General features: G+C 31.0%; 1 protein-coding gene across 1 annotated transcript in view; it reads right to left on the reverse strand.

Moving 5' to 3' along the window:
* LOC123655356 overlaps positions 1–21257 on the reverse strand; it is an 87480-nt gene that overhangs the window by 32010 nt on the left and 34213 nt on the right. The window contains exons 3-4 of the mRNA XM_045591168.1: positions 4979–5163; positions 1467–1629 (exon numbers count right to left, since the gene is read on the reverse strand). Of these exons, the coding sequence (XP_045447124.1) occupies positions 1467–1629; positions 4979–5163 (348 nt within the window). The remainder of the gene's footprint in view (positions 1–1466; positions 1630–4978; positions 5164–21257) is intronic.

The raw sequence follows: 21257 nt of genomic DNA on the forward strand, positions 1-21257 counted from the left end.
AAATTCAAAGGGATACAAATTTGAGATTACAGGAGGTAGGATTAGGGATGACGATTCGAAGCAATTAAGAGGTAAACAAATTGTCACATCTGCAAATATTTTTTAGGACAATGAGACGAGTTATCAACGCGTCTGTAATTTGTAAAGGAGGAAACAGTTATCAGCGTTCCGTAATTTATAATGAAAGGGGAACTGCGTGGACTATTTATAAAACTTTGACGGCAATTAACCCTTGTTTCAACAATATGGACGTGAATAAATTACAAAGTTCTTGTTCATAAATTTATCAAAACTCGTTGCAAAGTGGGATATCGGAAATATTAAATAACCACGTAATTACAGTTTTTCAGGTAGAAGAAAGAAAAGAAAGAATTAAGAAATTACATTATATAATATTTTAATTAAGAATTTACTGCGATAATTGGTACATGTCAATAAGATCACTAAGGTACTTTAACGTACTACTTCGTCTATTCCTAAGGCAGGCTACTTAGCCCTAGAAAGCTACTAAGACAAAATACAAATGTCACCTATTTTATAAGAAAAAATTCTAAAAAATAGTTCCTACATAACTCTAATTTTTGTTACTTTCTGTAATTTTCTAACATAATTTCTAATAATAAACAAATAACATTACACATTTTGTTTTTTATTTACATATTAGTAATGTGAAATTGGACATAATTTAAAAAAATTATATCACTTATTTATAATTTGTAAGTAAATCTTGACAAAAAATTATGTGCTTCTCAGGTGCATCGTTTTCCGTACTAAAAATAACGTTATATTTCTAGGGTTAATGAAAGTGTTATAGGTAACATTTGACTAACATTTTAGATAAGATACAATTCAAGTAGACCGTCGAAACTTAGTTTACAATTAGCAATGTTAATATGATCTAAAATTGAAAATTTAAATTAAATTTAAAACATCACGTTATTATTGTTTTATGGTATGACAAATATTGTGTAACTTTGTATGCGTGGAACAACATTTACAACGAGGGCTCTTGAATTGTAATTATGCTGTGACTCACATTAAAAATTCCTGGCTGTATAATACGGACTGACTTGTGTAGTGTACAACTTGTTGTTAATATTTAAGAATTAATAAATTTATTTTATTTATTTAGATTGTTACTACTGTACTACTCAAAGGGAAAAAATAGCGCCTGAAACTATTTATACACAACTATACAACGCGACGCAGTTTTTTTTAATTTTAACTTCATTGATTTTAGAGTTAAATAGCTTACTTAAAAATCATTTGTAAAATAAATATATATCAATCTTTAAAAGTTACACGCTGAACGAAAATGTGAACGATGTATTCAATGAAATAATTAAACTACAGTGCAATTCGAAAACTATTTCATATAATTTGTAAAAAAAAAACATTGTTTTGTGGCTAACATAATAATATGTTGAAATACTGATATGTATTAAAAACAAAATAAATAACATTACCTCTAGCTTTCTGCAATAGTGTCACGGTGGGGTTTTGGGCTCTTGGCAAGCGACTACTAGAAGAAGATCCTAAGGTATTGAGTCCTGTTGCCGGTGCGCTTAAAGATGTTCGAAGACGCCCTTCGCTCTCCGAACCGCTGGTGCACCCGTTCTGATCTGAACTCTGAAATTGTACATTATTTCATAAGGAAAATAACTTCGTACTAAATAAATAATCGATTGATATCAGAAATAACAGTTTACAGTTCCTCACTTGACCTTTTCGGTAACTACAAGTATAACACTTTTTTTGTAATTTACTTCGTAATTCTATTACATTGAATCAAATCCATCATTTATAATAGACACAATAGCAAAATGACAGAGTCTTAAAAATATTGGTTATTTGATACCTTTCCTTTTAGTCATAAATAGCAGTATTTCATTCATCTTTAAATTTAATAAATTACAAAGGAATATAATTGTGTTTGCAGGCAAACGAAGAAAAACCGACTTCAATTATACAACGTAGGTAGACGACAAAATAGTCAAGTAAATCATCATTACAGCCTATACAGTCCACTGCTGGACATAGGCCTCCACAAGTTTACGCCAAAAATAACGTGAACTCATGTGTTGTGTGAGTCAAGTAAATACGCATTATCAAAGATTACTCCAAAAGTTGTAATCAAATCTCGATGAAATTTAAATGTGACCACATGATAAACACCGGCTTTCGATTAAATTAAAAATCATTAAAATCGGTACACTCATTAAAAAGTTGTGCGGATTTTCGAGAGTTTCCCTCGATTCCTCTATCCCATCATCAGACCCTGGTTTCCTTGTCATGGTACCAAACTAGGAATATTTCCTTTCCAACAAAAAAAGAATTATCAAAATCGGTTCATAAACGACGGAGTTATCCCCGAACATACATAAAAAAAATATATACGGTCGATTCAAGTAACCTCCTCGTTTTTTTGAAGTCAGTTAAAAATATGCACGAATTACTACAAACTGTTATATCTTTAATGAAAATAAAAAATATATATATGTCATGTAGAGTCAGATTTTCTAATTATGAAATAACACTAGCAATACTTGTGCGAATAATTTGCTCTAAATAAGTAAAAAATTTACCGACCGTCAATCATGTTAACGTTGTTTCAAAATTAAAGCCGTCATATATATCATTTTAATAATTAATTAATTTACAAAAACAAAAGCAATGATATTTATTTTTTAGTTTTGGATGCCGGTAGAGTGCTTAACAATCTATAAAATAATATATAATTTATGTAGAGTAATTGTGAGGTTTTTTCTAAAAAGTGAGGCAAACACCTTAACCTTAGCGTATTAATATATATGATATGGTTGTAATTAGACTAACGTATTTTCTACTTTGTTTTAGAACATTTTTGGGTTATTTTTATTAAAAAAAAATACGTAAGTTTTACATTACCGTTATACGTATTTAGAAATAATGACAGCATACCAGTCTCATTGTATATTGTGTTCATATTTCACAATAATTGCTAAAGTATTTTTTATATATCTCTACAAATATCAATTCCAAATAAAAACAAACTCGTTAAATTAGCAGAATTGTCTTATCTTATTTTATTTCTAAAGTAATATTTTCTTCTAAGTAGTAATCTTTTCTTTCCATAAATAAAATACTTATATGTTACTGCTGTTTGTACAGAAAACACTATCTTATTTTAACCGACTTTACAAAAGGAAGAGGTTCTTAACACGAAAGTTTATTTATTTTTTGGTTTTGTACGTCCAACCTAATAATTTTGTACTTGGTATTATTTTATTGAAAAGCTGGTGCTTGTCATGATTTTGCTTTGCTATTTGACTTTGAGGAAAATATAATGAGTAGTTTTTAAATTACCTACCTAATAATTCGTACTTGCCGTTTGCTTGTCGATGTAAATTGGAATCGGTATATTTTGTTTTAAAACAAACACAATTATTCCTAACAACTATTCTAGTAAATGATTGTTTTTACATTTTTTTAGAAGAAGCGCAAACTTAAATCGTCAAGTAAGTTCATAAATATTTGTATTGTTCTATCAACCTGTAAACATAAATGTAATAAAAATCGCTACTTTTTACGGTAAATCTCAATAAAACGGTTCCATTTTAATACTATTTAGTACTACAGTTAATTTCGCTATTCTCTTGTACTTTAATTGTTCATTCTGAAACGACTAAAAATAAGATAAATTAAAATACAAAGTGAACACAACTCACGACATCCAACAGTTTTAGGCTAAAAAGTAACAAAGGGTTTTTCACCTTTATCTGTCGCGCCAGCGTGTTAATGGCTACCGAAGAATACATATATGTCTTTATAAAGTTAAATAGTATATTTACGACGTGTTTCAACGCGTAACCAAACGTATGTTACGCGATAAATCTAACGGTTCGAAGGCCGTCGTCGAGGCATCTTGATTTTCTTTCGCTGGCCCTAACTAAGAGGCCTTCCATCACATCTTGCATCTATCCCAAATAAACACCCGACTTGCGATCATATCCTACTAAGATTACGAGCTTTGCGATAACTGATTAACTGAGATAGGGCACAGCAGAAAGTATACTGCTCAAAATCTGAAGCATCCTGACTGGGGAAGTACCTCGACCTTACAGAAGATCACAGCTATACAATACTGCTTTCAAGCAGTGTTCTGTTCCTGTGGTAAGTGAGGTGACTAGAACTCCTAGTTGGGTTTAGGAGTAGAGTCGGCAACGTGCTTATAATTCTTCTGGTCGTGGAGGCGTCTATAATTTATGGTAAATGCTCACAGTAAGGTGAGCCGTACTCTTGTTGGCCAACCTAATTGTATAAAAAAACAGTGAAGGTTACGTGACCACAATAATCTACGGTGTCGGAGAGTACGGAGATAAAATCGCCGTTCCGTAACGTAATTGCTCCATAACTTCTAACAATTAACAGGAGTTTGCTTTCAGAATCAGGAAATGAAAGAATAAGATCAAGACCACCTTCACCATTCGAACACCTATTGATCTAAACAAATATGTATTATATGTTAATGAAAGCGAACTATTATTTCTTAAAAATCCAGGTAAAATGAAAATAAAATTAACTCGTCATCTAACATTTTCTGTGAGTATTATCTAATTTTCTGTTCTCGTAATGATTCAGAGATCATGTAACCGCTGTCAGTGGTTATTATTAAAGTATGACAAAGGTCAGATAATCGAGTTAAGCAAAATACAAATACATATACAGTTATTCAATTTGCAATAGAATAACAAACGCACTTTACTTTAATAAAAAGACGGTATTGTAGAGTTAAAAAATTCTGTGAAGTTTAACAGATTTTCCTTTTCCCCTAATATCATACCTTTATACAGACTAAGATATCAAATGAGAAGATAAAAAAACTAGGCTTCCTCGTTATTTCTGTGAGAATTTGATTTGAGGTCAGCGGCTCAAATAATCAACCGAAACAACTCTTTAAATTACTAAAAACATAGAATGGATTAAAGATTTAACTTACGCCAAATTTTCGTCTCGGTGGTGGAGTTTCCTCAAAATGGACGGGACGGAAGGTCTTCTTCGGTGTCTGTGGTGATGGGGTGGTGCTAGTGGGGGACCATACGGGCGGCGGCGGAGGCGGTGGCGCGCTCGGGCTCTCTGCACTTGGTGCTTCGCCCTCCGCTGGTGCCCCGGGCCGCCAAATCGCTAATATAAAATATATAATATATTAAATGTATATACTGTAGTATATGTTTGTTTTAAACCACACCATTTAAGTGACAACAGTTAAGTAAGTATAAGAATGGATTTTGTTAAGATGTTTTCTTTGCACAATAATTAATAAATAGTCAAAATGTAAAGTATTTATTTATTACCATAAAATACACATTTATAAATAAACGCTTCACACTCAAAGGCCCCAGTAGCATTTTCTTTTTTGTGTCTTGGATCAGATATAAAATACACAAGCACAAACGCCCAGACCAAGACCAACATTTTTTATGGCCAATACAAATATCTGTCGTTAGCGGGCCTCGAACCCGCGAACCCCAGTGCTGTGACCGCTGCGCCAACGCGCCATTAAATTGGTATATATTTAATAGAAAAGTTGCAAAAAATGATTTACCATTATGTTTCAACGAAAATGTACCCAATTTACAAAAAGAAATAGCAGTTTTATGATTAATCCGGTCGAATATCATTATTGGCGGCTGTGCTACAATTTTAACAATATGTGCGCAAATAAAAGACAGTAAATTCAAAGGTTGAGTTATACCTACTCCATTCAATTTAGGCGTTCTCATACAGAGTACTGCATTTTACGATCTCGCTATAAATCTCCCTAAAGCGGACAATCGACGTGTGTTTATTCGGTCGTTTTGAACAAATTGGCTTAGCTGACACACCCCGTCTACGTGATATAAGCTGTTAGGTGAACACGTTTAAATCCTCATCGATAAATGTTTACCTTTGTTTACACCGAATTAGTTTGTGTGTTTAATCAATCATTAAATCAGGTCAAGTGATCGGAGACTCGCTCCGAAACGATATCTTCTTGAAATATCGTTTTGTGATATTGATCTTAACGTTGTTTCAACAATCAATCTATACTGCAAGCAAGCTGAAGAGTTTTGGTCCAACGCACTAATCGTAGAAACTATTGGTTCGAATTAAAAAAGTAATTCATTATGGAAGGTTATGGGCTATTATATATTTGTTATAACGTCACGCTACAATCAACAGAAGCGGAGTATAATGAAGAATATTCAAAAAACGAGGCCGTCTGCTAGTGCCAACAAACCAACCAACAACAAACATACAAAGATGTCTTCGAAGCCGAGGGTGGAATATATTGAGAAATTATTCATCATTACAGCCTATACAGTCCACTGCTGGACATAGGTCTCCACAAGTTTACGCCAAAAATAGCGTGAACTCATGTGTTTTGCCCATAGTCACCACGCTGGGCAGGCGGGTTGGTGACCGCAGTACTGGCTTTGTCGCACCGAAGACGCTGCTGCCCGTCTTCGGCCTGTGTATTTCAAAGCCAGCAGTTGGGTGGTTATCCCGCCACCGGTCGGCTTTTTAAGTTCCAAGGTGGTAGTGGAACTGTGTTATCCCTTAGTCGCCTCTTACGACACCCACGGGAAGAGAGGGGGTGGCTATATTGAGAAATTATTGTTATATATATATCTATCTATCTCGTATTTTAATATTTTCAGCAATATTACATTACAAATGTTTACATATAATTATATCATTGCGAATGTCCAATTCAACGAGGTTTTTGGTGCATGTCTGAAATTGTATCTCCATTCGACGACTTTGGACATGCCCGGCGGCTCTTAAAATATACATCGAAGATTTGTGAATTTCCATTCTTAGTGTAATATTAAAACGAGTTTGTAGTATTTACACTTCTGGTACTTAGGTATCTATCACATCTCTAGAGTGGTTTTATGAGAGCGGTGGCATGGATGACTGGATTTTGTTGCACCAAGGCGAAAAGATTATTATTTATCTTGCAGCCGCGATCAGCATATAAATATTGACATACTATGTGTTCAATCTGTGCGTTTGTTAAGATCTAACGATGTATTTATATTCAGATAAAAAAAAGTTTTTTTTTTCAGGTCACTTTATTATATTTCAATCACAATATTGATAGAATTAACCTGTAAAAGATTCGACGCCTGGTGGTTAACAAAACAGTAAACATTTTCTTTTCTATACAGAATAAGGGTTGCAGCTGCATTTATCCCGCACCAACGACGGTTGGCAAATAATTTCCCTACCACATGTAATGATCATTATCAAGGTTCTGTCATAACAATCGAGAAAGCAGGTTTTGCGTTCTCTCCAAGGCATGGTGGTGGAAACTGACAAAGACGACCAGAAAGTTTGTGCAAATACAAATTTCTGTCAAGCTAGAATCGAAACCTCGATCGTTGGCGTCGAGACAATTACTCGCATCGTTACACTAGAACCATGTGTTCAATCTGTGCGTTTGTTAAGATCTAACGATGTATTTATATTCAGATAAAAAAAAGTTTTTTTTTTCAGGTCACTTTATTATATTTCAATCACAATATTGATAGAATTAACCTGTAAAAGATTCGACGCCTGGTGGTCAACAAAACAGTAAACATTTTCTTTTCTATACAGAATAAGGGTTGCAGCTGCATTTATCCCGCACCAACGACGGTTGGTAAATAATTTCCTTACCACATGTAATGATCATTATCAAGGTTCTGTCATAACAATCGAGAAAGCAGGTTTTGCGTGCTCTCCAAGGCATGGTGGTGGAAACTGACAAAGACGACCAGAAAGTTTGTGCAAATACAAATTTCTGTCAAGCTAGAATCGAAACCTCGATCGTTGGCGTCGAGACAATTACTCGCATCGTTACACTAGAACCATTGTTAATCGAAGTACATTGTGGAGATGTTTGATTAACGATTTATTAGTTAATTAAGTCTCATATTATTCTAGACAGGAATAATAAGGTTCAGCGTTGAAAATTCTATAAAAACCTAATAAAATAATATCCAGGAATACAAAATTTGATGTATATCTAAGATAAAAAAGAAAATGAAATGAATTTATCTAGTAAAATATGCTACGGTTGCCGAAGATAAAATCAGATTGAGAAAATTGATTATTTATTAAAATCACGCGCTGACATCAAAGGGAACGTAAATAAATTAAAAGTGAACCAAAACGATTTCAATTAGGCCGAAATTGAGAAAGCCTTGCCCGTATCCATACGAGAACTTTAAGTGCTCTGCAATGTTCGTGGTTAATCAATAGATTTGTTAAGATACAAAAATAAATTGCGCAAAATTTATTTTTATTTAATTCTTTTGTTATTTATTAAACACTGATACTATGTGTATCATCATCTTAACTGAAGTAGGGCACAGCAGAAAATTTCCTGGTCAAAATATGGAGCAGCCCGACGGAGGTAGTACCTCGACCTTAAGAAGATCACAGCTAAATAATACTACTTTCAAGCAGTGTTGTTTGTAAGGTGACCAGAGCTCGTGTAGGAAATTGGGGATAGGGTCGGCAACGCGCTTGCGATGTTTCTGGTGCTGCAGATGTCTATAAGCTATGGTAATCGCTTACCATTAGGCGATCCGTACACTTGTTTGCCGACCTAGTTATATAAAACACACATGTGCCATAGTATAAAAACGCAAATAATTGTAATGTCGTTAAACCTTTAAAAATTGTATTGCAATAGAACTTACGTTATAAAAAAACATGTTATAAATAATGTTATTATGGGAAATCAAGTTGTTTATGTTTGCGTAGAATTTACGTATGAAAATAGAATTTTATGGCTATGTCATACCTATATATCTATCTAGATACTAGATTTTTCGATATACATATATTAGTAAAGTGATGAATAGTGATTCGTTTAATATACTTAAAACGATTGTAAATTGTAGCCAATTTTCATATATTTATTATCGAAGAGAGATCGGAATATTTACAATTAGTTAAAATCGGTTTATTCATTTGGAAGATACACCTCACACCGTTTCAATAATTGGGACATTCCACGTGAAGCGGACAGGTAAAAATAAGCTTTGATGTGATATAAAAACATGCATATAAGTGAATGAATTATTCTTTGAAAATTAATTAAAAATATTTGCGGGCATTTTTGACTGATCCTGTTATCAATGTATTTGCCTGTTCATAAATGTTTGTAGAAATTAGTTTGATTATCTACGTGATGAACGATTTTGCAGCGGGATCTTAGGCTTTTGATTAAACATCCAACGACTGGTAGTTGGTTATTTAACTTTGTTCTTGAGTAAGTCATGCACATTAGGGATTCCCGTCACAAAAACGAACGCGCAGCTTAGAACTTGCTGTGAGAATGAAACTTTACTTGTTGGATTTTATACCAAAGTTGTCAAAACAACTACAAAAAGGTTCTGCTATTTAATCCAACAGGAAAAATACACATGTGATTTTAGAGACCCTTTAAGCCTTTATTACAATTTCGTACCTTAAGGTGAAAAGGAACCCTTATTAAGACTTCAATAAATCACTTTGTTTTCATTGGTTAAACATTTTTTTATAACATGTAGAGTAGATGTTATCAAATATATATATATATATATATATATATATATATATATATATATATATATATATATATATTACATAACAAACATAATAACATAGTATTATTATAGGTTGAATACGTTTAAATGAGCATTTTTATTTATTGATTTTTACTAATAAGAAAACTTTTCAAATTACGTCAAATTAAGCTTTAAATCTAATCTATTTTATCTTACTCAAATATTTCCTATATTATTGAACAAAACAATCATAGAACTCATAAAATAAAATTATAATAATTTATTGCTAAAACTGGACTGGCAATGGGACTCATTTAATTTAATAATACAGCCGAAATAAAATTAAAATTCACTAATAAATAATTTAAGTCCATGATTAAAATGGATATAACGTGAGTCTATAACAACACTGGTACTTCAGAAGATTCTTATTGAGAAGCGTACGTATATTAGGGACTTAGTAAGACATTGTTTTGAATAAGGTAATATATTTAAGATAAATATTCATAAACATTTTTGAATATCATATCAAAAATTGATCGTTCCAGCGGAGATTGAACCTGCGTCTCCGACTGACCGTGTTGGCGCGCTCTAGCCAATTAAGCTATGGAACGATGTACCCGCTAGATCGAAATTTTTGATATGATGATTTTATTTTCGGTTTAAGCGAACCGTGGCGCCGTCTATAGTAAGTTCTTTACAGAAACCCGTTACTATTCAAAGTTTCATATTATAATGAAAATCTTTGACAGGAGACGACACCATGCTATTTTTAATATGTACGATTTTATTTTTGTGTTACCCACACATTAGGAATTCTAAACATTTTTGAATATCATATCAAAAATTGATCGTTCCAGTGGAGATCGAACCTGCTGTTCGCTTAAACCGAAAATAAAATCATACGTACATATTAATAAATATTAATTTTTGATACGATAATTATAAATATATTTTATATTAGTTTTTCTGGAAGTCTTATCTACTAGATAAGAATGGCTTGATTTATGTAATCATTTGATAATATCTATGTTTTGTATGTATTTCTATGTACTTAATGTGAACGTAAGATTGCCGGAGTAGGCTGTATGAGGATTGCGGAAAACCGGAATATCTGGCGCGAGCTTGGGAAGGCAGCAGCAGTCTAGCAGTGGATTGCAATAGGCTGAACTGACTGACTGACTAACAATGAGAACATATTACATATGATATTGCCATATAACTAAATTGATCCTTTAAGCTATTCACATTATTTCATTCAATGTTCAGTATACAAACTTATAGAGTAATTTGTCAAAACCGCAACTGCGGTTATAAACCGCTGACTTATAGGTCATTGGTATCAAAATCTCTGAAAACCATTAAACTAATGTCAATACGATATCAAGTACCCTCACATTGTTGTCTTGAAACATAACACTTTTTAGATATTATAAGTAAATATTATTGTTGTTTACCTTTTGATTTATTCGTATTTTAAAATAATTCACGTGTTGCCTACTTCTTCTTATACATACAATATATTTTTTCTATACATATATATTCTTAAAATTTAAAAAAAGTTTTATGTATCTAATTATAATTGTAATATTATATGTAAAAATAATGTTCGTGTTATTTTATTTTATTAATTTATTTTCTATTTATTATATTAATCTTCTTTTAGTATTTACGTAACTGCTCTTTTTATTTTTAAACAATTGATAATCAATAATTTAATAAATAATTATAGAACATTTGTTCATTAATAAGCATACATTCTATTTCATTTACGTAAACAATAAAACATTAAATGGTTTTAATGAGTTTTCTCCTTCTGATAGACTATAAATATTGTTTGTTTAAAATGTAAATAAACCTTTATTTTAATGTTAAAAGGCTTAAGTGCGAATTTTAAGAATAAAACTTAAACATAGAATAAGCAGACTTGCTAATTCACTTTGCAAGAAAAAATTTGCGTGAGAAATAAGTAAATACTGATTAATGTACCACTTATGGAAACATCATTTTTATCTCGTCGAGAAAATTGGTACAAACTACAAATACTTGGCTCTCTTTTCTCTAATTAAAACTTAGTCTTTTGCTATTCAAAGTTGTTAAGTATAAGATTTTTTACAGACATATTTTTTATTGAATTAAGTGTGGACGTTTTTATCACGGATTTAATTTTATTACTAAATTTGAGACACTTTAAAAAGTTATTTAATTAACATTAAGTAGTCATAACTTTCATTCTTACTTTTTGTAACAAACCAAATTTTGTAGAAATTTATACTTTACGCATTATTTTATTTCTGGTAGTATTTACCTTAAAAATAATGTCGGTACTTTTCTAATATAACTATCAAACATTGTTGGGTTTTAATGATAATCTTCTAGATTTTTAGCTTAACTCATACACTACGTTAATACTTAGCATAGCTTAAATTTAAGGGGTCATACTAATGATAACGGCACGTAGGCTGTCGGTACCAGTTGTTATCATGTACACCTGATAGCGATCGTTACTCATAGTAGGGAATATATCCGCCAACACGCATTGGAGCAGCGTGGTGGGTTAAGCTCTGATTCTTCTCCTACGTGGAGAAAGAGGCTTATGCCCAGCAGTGGGATATTACAAGCTGAAGCGTAAGGGTACTAAGTAAAAATAAATTTAAAAAAAAAACGAGTACTATAATTATTTAGATGTAAACCTTATTTCACGTCATTCATCATCATTGTTGACAGCTTGTCGAATGATTTATTGACATGTTTCAGTATTTTTGACATTTTTTTAAAATTTTTGCCGTATTAAATAGCTTTTTTAATTTTTCACCTTCCCATATGTGTCTAAATAGTAACTTGTTATACTATACCGTATTTATGTAAGCGACCTGACTCACCTGAAACAATAAAAATAGAACATTACATTTACGTAAGAGAGATAAAAATTGTGCTTCGTAGGTTCATAATAGTTACTCAAATAGCCCCGTTTCCTGTTTTCGTTAACACCTTCTGCTAATATTATACAACTTGTCAAAGTGCCAGATCAACGAAGTGTTATGACCTTTGTATTACTCTTGTGTTGACAGGATTTTCGTGATTCATTCAATATATATAGATATATATATATATATATATAATAACCTCTATTTATAAAAAAAAGTAATGATGAGTTAGAATTTTCTGTGAATAAATGTCATTTAAAGCAAAACTGTTTAACTGTCAGTATTGTTATTATTTTTCTAGATTATGTCGTTGTGTCTCAACGCTGTGCAATAATTTGAATTGTTATTAAATATGTATCAAGCTAAATTTGTTGCACGATCTACTCGAAAGACTTTTTATGATTGTTGATTTCTTTAGATATACAATAAAAATACTGTAATTAAATTACTAATTGTAAGTATTATCTGTTACCTGTTTTACTTATTGCCTTTAATCTATTACGTATTATTGTTTCTTTTATTGTAAGTATAAGTTACAATTTGTTCTATTTCATAGTTTTGTGACATTGCTCTAAGTTATATAAAGTAAATAAGTAATATATTCAGGGTCAACATAAAATGTTTGCAGTCAATAAAGCTGCAAAGCATATAGCTATGATTTCATAAAATGATCAGTTAAATTATCGTTCGCGTTGACACACATCTATCTAAAATAGCTACATCTATTTTTATCTCCGTTCTCTTAATGACCAGAGTTTGCCACACAAACACACATTAAATTTGGCTCATTTCGTAACATCGCTAGCTTTTGTGTTACGCGTGTGTGTGTGTGATTTTATTCATAATAATTATGATCTAAGATCGAAATAAATGTATGTATTAAACAATAAATGTCTAGTCGTGTCTACAGTGCACTTTGTATATAATCTAGTATCATATTTTATTACTAATAACATACTTATTAGTTGCTTATATTTTATACTAAAATAATTATAAATTTATATTAAGAAAAAATTAAATTTATAATATTTCTTAGTACCTACCTACTACACACATGAATATATGAACATATACACACATGAAGTTAATATAATGTGCTGTCCATCTAATTTAATGCCAAACGATTTCTACCAACTACGTTCAATATAACAAAGTTCGTGAAATGTGAGACTTAAAAAGAATTTTGATAATATTTAATAAATTTTTGTTTTATACACATCTGTATTAAGAAAAAATAGTATAAGCAAAATAACCAATGATATATACTAGGTTAAAGTCGATGTAAGCATAGCAGCTTATTTCTATGCATGAGTGTGTGTACCCGATGACTTGGAATTTTGGACATGCACAGAAACAACCTGACATAAATATTTCATGTCAATCAGATTATATTGTGATTTAAGGAAAAACAAATGATGAAGTAATGAATTTTTGACTTTACAAAGTTCACGAATAAAAAACAAATAGAAGTATAACTTTTACTAAACTTTGGAATTGATTGTTTCCAAATTTCGAACTCGCTTTGATTTTAACACAAAAATGAATCAGAACATTGTCGGCAATTTTTGTTTATTTTTAGGATTCAATTAAATTTATCTTTTACTGGTTAATCACGTCAAACATTTGAATAACGGGTCAAGCAATTGACGTCAAGTTTCAATAATGATATGCGATCACAATGACAACAATGACAACATTATAGGTAATATTGGCTGCAATGGTCGGTCTCAAATTTAACGATATTGAATAATAATTAACAATGGACCCGCTGTTGGTATCGAAATTCGTTAAATTTGAAATTATTGAATACGCATCGTTTGCCGTCAGTTGCATGAAACAGATGTTCACTAATTATGTTATCAAACGATTCGTATAATGATTATATAATAATTATTTTATGTAATTGGTTTGTCTATACCTGTTATTGTTTTTATTTTGTGTACATAATCTGTAGTTATAATGAAATTGTAAGAGGTCGAAATGTTGAATTCTGTACAGTAAACCATAGTTTGTAACCGCTTGTTCATCGCTCTATCTAAAGAATTTCTTTGCTTTAAATTTACTTTTTACTTCAAATTTTGTTAATAATTATTAATAAAGTATTGTATTTATTTAATTTTGTATCGGGTGTTGATAAAGTATCGTTGTATTCCTTCTTATCAATACTACAAAAAATAGTTATATTTTACATACAAATATCAAGTAGTAACTTATATAAGTACAAATACTTAGTTTAAGTTGTACACTCCACAATAAAATAAAAAAATAATAAATAAATATCTACACAATACACACACGGTCGTCTGTTCCTAAAGTAAGCAACTTAATGCTTGTGTTATAGGTAACAGCCGACTGATATAGCTAATTTTTTTTTCCGATAAACATACTTATAAATAATACATATACAAATAAATATATATATTACACCCAGACTCGGGGTGGGAACCGAACCCACGACCCTCGGAGCAGAAAGCAGGGTCACTACAAACTGCACCAACGGGCTAGTCATATTTGTATTATAATATTGATTCAGATTACTTTCACCTCATTTCGTAGACTATGAACATAGACAATGAGAATGTTTTCTGCCATGTGAGTATATATGATGATAGTGTAATAGGAATGTATAGTAACGTATATAAAATGTGGGTTACAACCGGACCACGGTATAAGGTCGCTGGGCATCTGGCATTAATGCCAGCTAGCAAGCATATGTTTGCTATTTTTATCGCCGCCATACATTTTTATCATTTATATTCTGTGTGGTTCAAAAAATTTGAAAAAAGAACTTGGAGTATACTCCTTGATGTTTCTTTATAACAAATATATATACATACTAGCTGACCCGGCGAACTTCGTATCGCCTAACACAAACTTTATCGTATGGTATTAAAGTTCAAATTGACTTTTAAGTATTATCACAAATCTTTTGTATGGGAGTATAGAAAAGTGTTGTTTTTAGACTTTTTCAGGAAATGTAAATTTTTTTTTTGAATTTTTCTCTCCGTAAGAACCATCCTCGTACTTCAAGGAACATTTTAAAAAAAGAATTAGCGAAATCGGTCCAACCGTTCTCGAGTTTTGCGCTTAGCAACACATTTTGCGATTCATTTTTATATATAAGAAGAAGAAATATACAAATATAAGTAGGAAAAATTCAACGTATGATGACTTATCTTACGTCTTAGTGACGGTTACACTTTTATTTTTTATTTTTATTAGATAAACTTTCACGTTAAGCTAAATATTGTGTTTTCATTTTGTTCAATATTGTAGCAAGACATACGCATTAATTAATAAATGGATAGAGAACTCTGAACTTTATAATAACTCGTGATGCTCATCTTGGTTCGTCTTTACTATGCATGGGTTCAAAACAATTAATCGAAGTTATTCAATGGAGGATTTCGTTTTGCTTGCGAATTGTAATTTACACATTAAGATTAATTTTATTACATGTTGTTTTATATTAGAGCTTTTTCAAGATATTTTAAATAAATTTAAAGGACACGCAATAGTCCATATTACTTGGTCTTTAAGTGATTAAAATAAAAAAGGTATAATAGTATAATAGAAAGTATTGCCCATCTATACAAATAAATAAAATTGGAGTATCTGTTTGTAATATTAAAATTACCGCTTTTGACTCAATACATATGGATATGGTACGGTGGTAAGAAAGTAGTGTACCAGTTTTGATTAAGTTTCCTGGTCATCAAAAATTACAACAAGGTTCGTTATTAAAAGATATTATTGAAAGAGACATATAATAATGACGTAAACCTAATAGATAAGTATTCATACGTCATTATTATACATGACATTTTAAATTCTATTAGGTATAAATAATATCGTTATCAATAATCAGATAAAGACGACAATAGAAGTTGTCAGATCAATCTGCAAGCAAAACTAATCTTTATCACCTATGAATCTGCAAACGGCATTCAACCTTAGGGTGGTACACCACTTTCTTGGCCGACGGTACATATACCAAAATAATATTTTTTACAATTTTTGTCTGTCTGTCTGTTTGTCCCGGCTAATTTCTGCAACGGCTGGACCGATTTTGACGGTACTTTAATTGACAGATAGCTGATGTAATAAGGAGTAACTTAAGCTACTTTTATTTTTGAAATTTATTTATTTTGTAACTCTGCGAACTGAACAATATTTATTTTAATTCAACGCGGACGAAGTCGCTGGGATAGCTAGTATCAAATAAAATAATATAAACCATAATAATCTAAATTTGTTACGTAGTCAAACAGAATACGACATAGTCCTTTCAGCAAATATTTAATGCCTCGTGGCGCTTGTAGAATACATGTGTGTAGATTTCGATAGCATATGTATTACTGTAACAAATGTCTATCTTCGGGTTTCTGGGTTAAAAAAAAAACCAGAAGGTCACCTTATACCATTATTAACTATAGAGTTTATTAACGAGTGCCAATACCTTAAACGCTCAGTAATAGTGCTACGTTGTAACACATTTGTGACAGTTTAAGCAGTGACTCATTTATTTAAACACCTTATTAAATAAACTCACAATACCTTAAAAATAGTACCAAATATAGCGTTATGTATCTCTAATATCTTTGCCAGTTTCTGAAAGATATTAATAGTTTGCAATCAATTCTAATATGAACTATATTAGCAGTCATAATATTGAATTACAAAATTAGTAATGTCCATTTATATGGTATCTATGTTAATTTGAGTAAATATGTGTTACTATATATGAACAAAAGGGGCGTTATTGATAACATCGCTTTTGGTGAACAAAACAAACAATAACAGTACAAAAGAGCTTTTACGAAGATAGACCCTTTGTGCGTTCTAAAGAGGACAGACTTTCCTGCATAATCAAGTGTATTTTTCACACATGATTTGACACGTGAATATATTTTACGATTACATACATTTTAATTTCGTCATGTAACAGATTATGAAAGAGCGTATTTAGTATTGACTTCGGAAATTAAAATATCTTTAACAAGTGACCGAAACTAATTTTCAGATCGAAAGCCATTATCAACTTTTTTTTATCATTGATCTTACGCCGCGCATATATTTTATTTCTCGTAAATCTGAACAACGTAATGGAAAAAGTTGTAAAAAGTATTCATAACGCATTATGTACCAATAATATTCTAACGAGTTGCCGGCAAAATATAACTTAGTTGTCACGTTCGACGACAGACGAATTTTTTATATTATTTTATATTTATTTATTTACGAGCTTATAATTTATTTTTATAGAATAAAGGTATGAAAATTTGGGGAATTACACGTGAATGGTATGCTATCGTAGGACTTCAGAAAATAATTACCTATCTATTGACACATTTAGATACTTTTGTTCGCAAAAAAAAATGCAGCTTATCATTTTGCCATAAACGACTAATTATTATTGGAGAAAAGATATAGACGAAGAATGTAAAAACGGTGGTGTGAGTACGCCAACTTCCATTGGGAGCTTGAAACCTCCTTCTGGCACATTGTGACATATTTACCCCCGATAATAACGGGGCCGTGTTGATGAACTCCAATTTCAACTGAACAAGTCACAGTTTTTTCAGTATTTACAGATAGATTCAAAGCTAATGTTAATTAAAAATGTCTATTTCCTGCATTGTAACCAATAATTATAACTATATTCTGTCAAATAAAATACAAGAAATTAATGATAGAATGTCCCATATTTTGTATTTCAAAAATAAAACTGTTTGTCAGAAATCATAAAAATGTAAATAAATCAATTTGTATTTGATGTACTACTTACTCTACGGGTGCTCTAAAAGGGTTTGTGTTTGTTCATCTCTTATGTTGCTACAATCGATATCGAAGCGTTTTATACGAAAAAATATTTTGATATTTGATAAAACATTTTAGGACATTTGGTATATATATGTCTATAGTAATAAATGGAGAGCCGGTTTTTTTTTGATCGGTTATACTGCGAAAACTACTGAATCGATCGGAATAATACCATAAGATGCAGCGTGTTTGGAGAAGGTTTTAGTAAATGACATGTTGGTGATTACTTATCGTGTAAAAAATATATACAGACGGAGAACACCTGACAAAGAAATTTACAGGACTAATAAAGAAACAAATCAATGGTCTGTTCAAATTTTGTTGAGATTAATATGTTTTTAACATTGAAATTATAATTCTAAATTGAAAATCTTAGCAAACTCAATATTTAAATAATTGTTAATAATGTTGGTGCTTAAGTAAATAGTTTTCGTAATAAATTATCCGCAGTGTGTACGATATCTGTTGACATTTTGGAAGTAGGTACTCATAAAGTCACCAATGCCATCGTATACATTTTTAGCTAGACGTCCTTACGTAGTATGCACAACTGAAAAAAAATATTTAAGTAAAATAGTAACCAAAGTAATATCTTGAACTTACAATAAATGTTAATCTATTTAAACGATTTTAAATGAAGTAAACGTTTTTAGAATGGAAAACGCTAGTATCAATCTTACCGAACTTATTATGATCGTCTATATTGGGACACCTACTGTGGCCTATTATGTGATCACTAAACATAAATATTCTCAGTACCCGATCCATCAAAGTAGCAAAGAACTAAAGGTGGAGAAGTAAGGTTTACGGTTCTCTCTCTTATAAATTCAACATATTCTATATCACATTGATTTTCTATATGAGTGTTACTGTCGTTGACTAAAACAAGCTTATTGTAAAAAAATACGAAAAAGAAACAAAAAAATAACAACGAGAAAGGCACGGGAAAATTTCCTGGCCGCTCAGGGTACAAATGCTAAATCCAATAATGTAAGTTATGGTACCTAGAAAGACCTTATCATAATTTTATACTCTAAAAAAATTAATATACAAGGCGTTGTCATTCATTTTTTTCTTGATGATGAAGTGATGAGTGATGTGATTTTTTTGCTCAAATTATATAATTAAATATTTTTTTATTTCAAACAATTGATGTTAGTAAAATATTATGCTTAAGTAATACCAAAAATGTAAACAAAATGTTTACTTGAACCAACATTATCAAATTTGCCTACCACGAGTCCTTGAATCTAATGCCTTACGCATTAGAATTTACGACAACCGCTTATTTTACGACGTGTGTGATATTGAACGTCGATATTAATGTCGGAAGTATAAAACAAACTATGTCGTATATTTAGTTAATAGGGAATTAATAAATACATTTCGATTAATTTTCATTAATTAAAATCCTTTATTTCGTTCGTATGCAATTTGAAAACGGGGACGGTTTTCAAGCAACATAAAAACACTCAATAATATGATATAAAATTTAATATAGATATTATCTTTGTTTCTACAACAGTTATTAATATAATTAACTACAATTGTGGTTCATATTTACGTATAGATGAACGTCTCGGGTGAAACTGCGATGAAATATATTCCCAACTACATTATTATTACGGCCATTTTAAGTTTTGACAGCGAAGCATTCGATGCGGTTACAAGTTGTTGCTGTGGAGTCCGTGACTTTTCTCGGTTACCCTCACAACTTCGCATTACATTTATCTTCTTTGTAATATAAACAATTAATACGTATACTACACCACACAACAGTACACACATACTATTTCGATACCTCACAAGTCTTAAAAATTCGCTTTTTATTAAATCAATCCGATAAAAATATGATTAATATAAATAGCGACATTATAAAATATAGGCACATTTATGGAAACTGTTAAATTATAGCATATCCTTGAGTGTTATCTTTATTCTATTTTCAGAAAAATGTAGCTTCTTAAAGTCATTTTACAATCATTTTGTAGTAGATATATTTTAATAAAATTGTCCAACAAATTTTGCGTATATCATTCGACAGCTTAACCGCAAAAATACAGAAAAAAACTATAAAACTGTGTTTATACAAAATTATTTTTATATGAGAATTTTTATATTCATACTAGCGACCCGACCTGCCTTCGCGCGTTTGCAAAAACTATCAGTGTTCCTCTACTATATTATGCATGTATTATACATATAATCCTTCCTCTGGAATCACTATTTACCAAAGAAAACCGCATCAAAATCCGTTGCGTAGTTTTAAAGATCTAAGCCAGTATTGTCTTGTGTTGTCTTCTTTGATCTAATTGTAAGTCAGTCGGTTAAAGACATAGAAATGAGACTTTGTTTTTAATCGACTTCAAAAAAGGAGGAGGTTACTCAATTCGACCGTATAACCGTTTATGTATGTTCGGGGATAACTTCGTCGTTTTTGAACCGATTTTGATAATTGTTTTTTTGTTGGAAAGGAGATTGTCGATATAATTGAAGTCGTTTTTTTTTCGTTTGCGAGCAAACAAAATTATATACTATGTAATGATGGAAGTGGTACGTACATCCACGTATTTTATGTGATATGTTTTCTATTTACGTAACAAAAATTTATTTAATTAAAAATTTTTTTTGCTTTGCTATACATTACCTATATATACACCTATATTATAAAATTTTATCTAACATAAATATCATTTATTTAAAATAATTAAACACGATTACTTCATATTTGTGATGAGATAAAACGATAGGATAACGATAAAGAATTGAAAAAAAAAATCCATTAGGATTTCCATCGGGTTGTATATTTGCTCTTACCGCGAAAAGGAAGTGCTTGCGTTATCAATATGACGTAATATTAGCTTAGAAAGGCCACCCGCGGTCGCCAACGATACGAACCGGGTTTAACTCCAACCTTACATTTAATACGACGCTACATGACTTG

This window comes from Melitaea cinxia, chromosome 7 (genome assembly GCF_905220565.1).
Source record: "Melitaea cinxia chromosome 7, ilMelCinx1.1, whole genome shotgun sequence".
NCBI lineage: Eukaryota > Metazoa > Arthropoda > Insecta > Lepidoptera > Nymphalidae > Melitaea > Melitaea cinxia.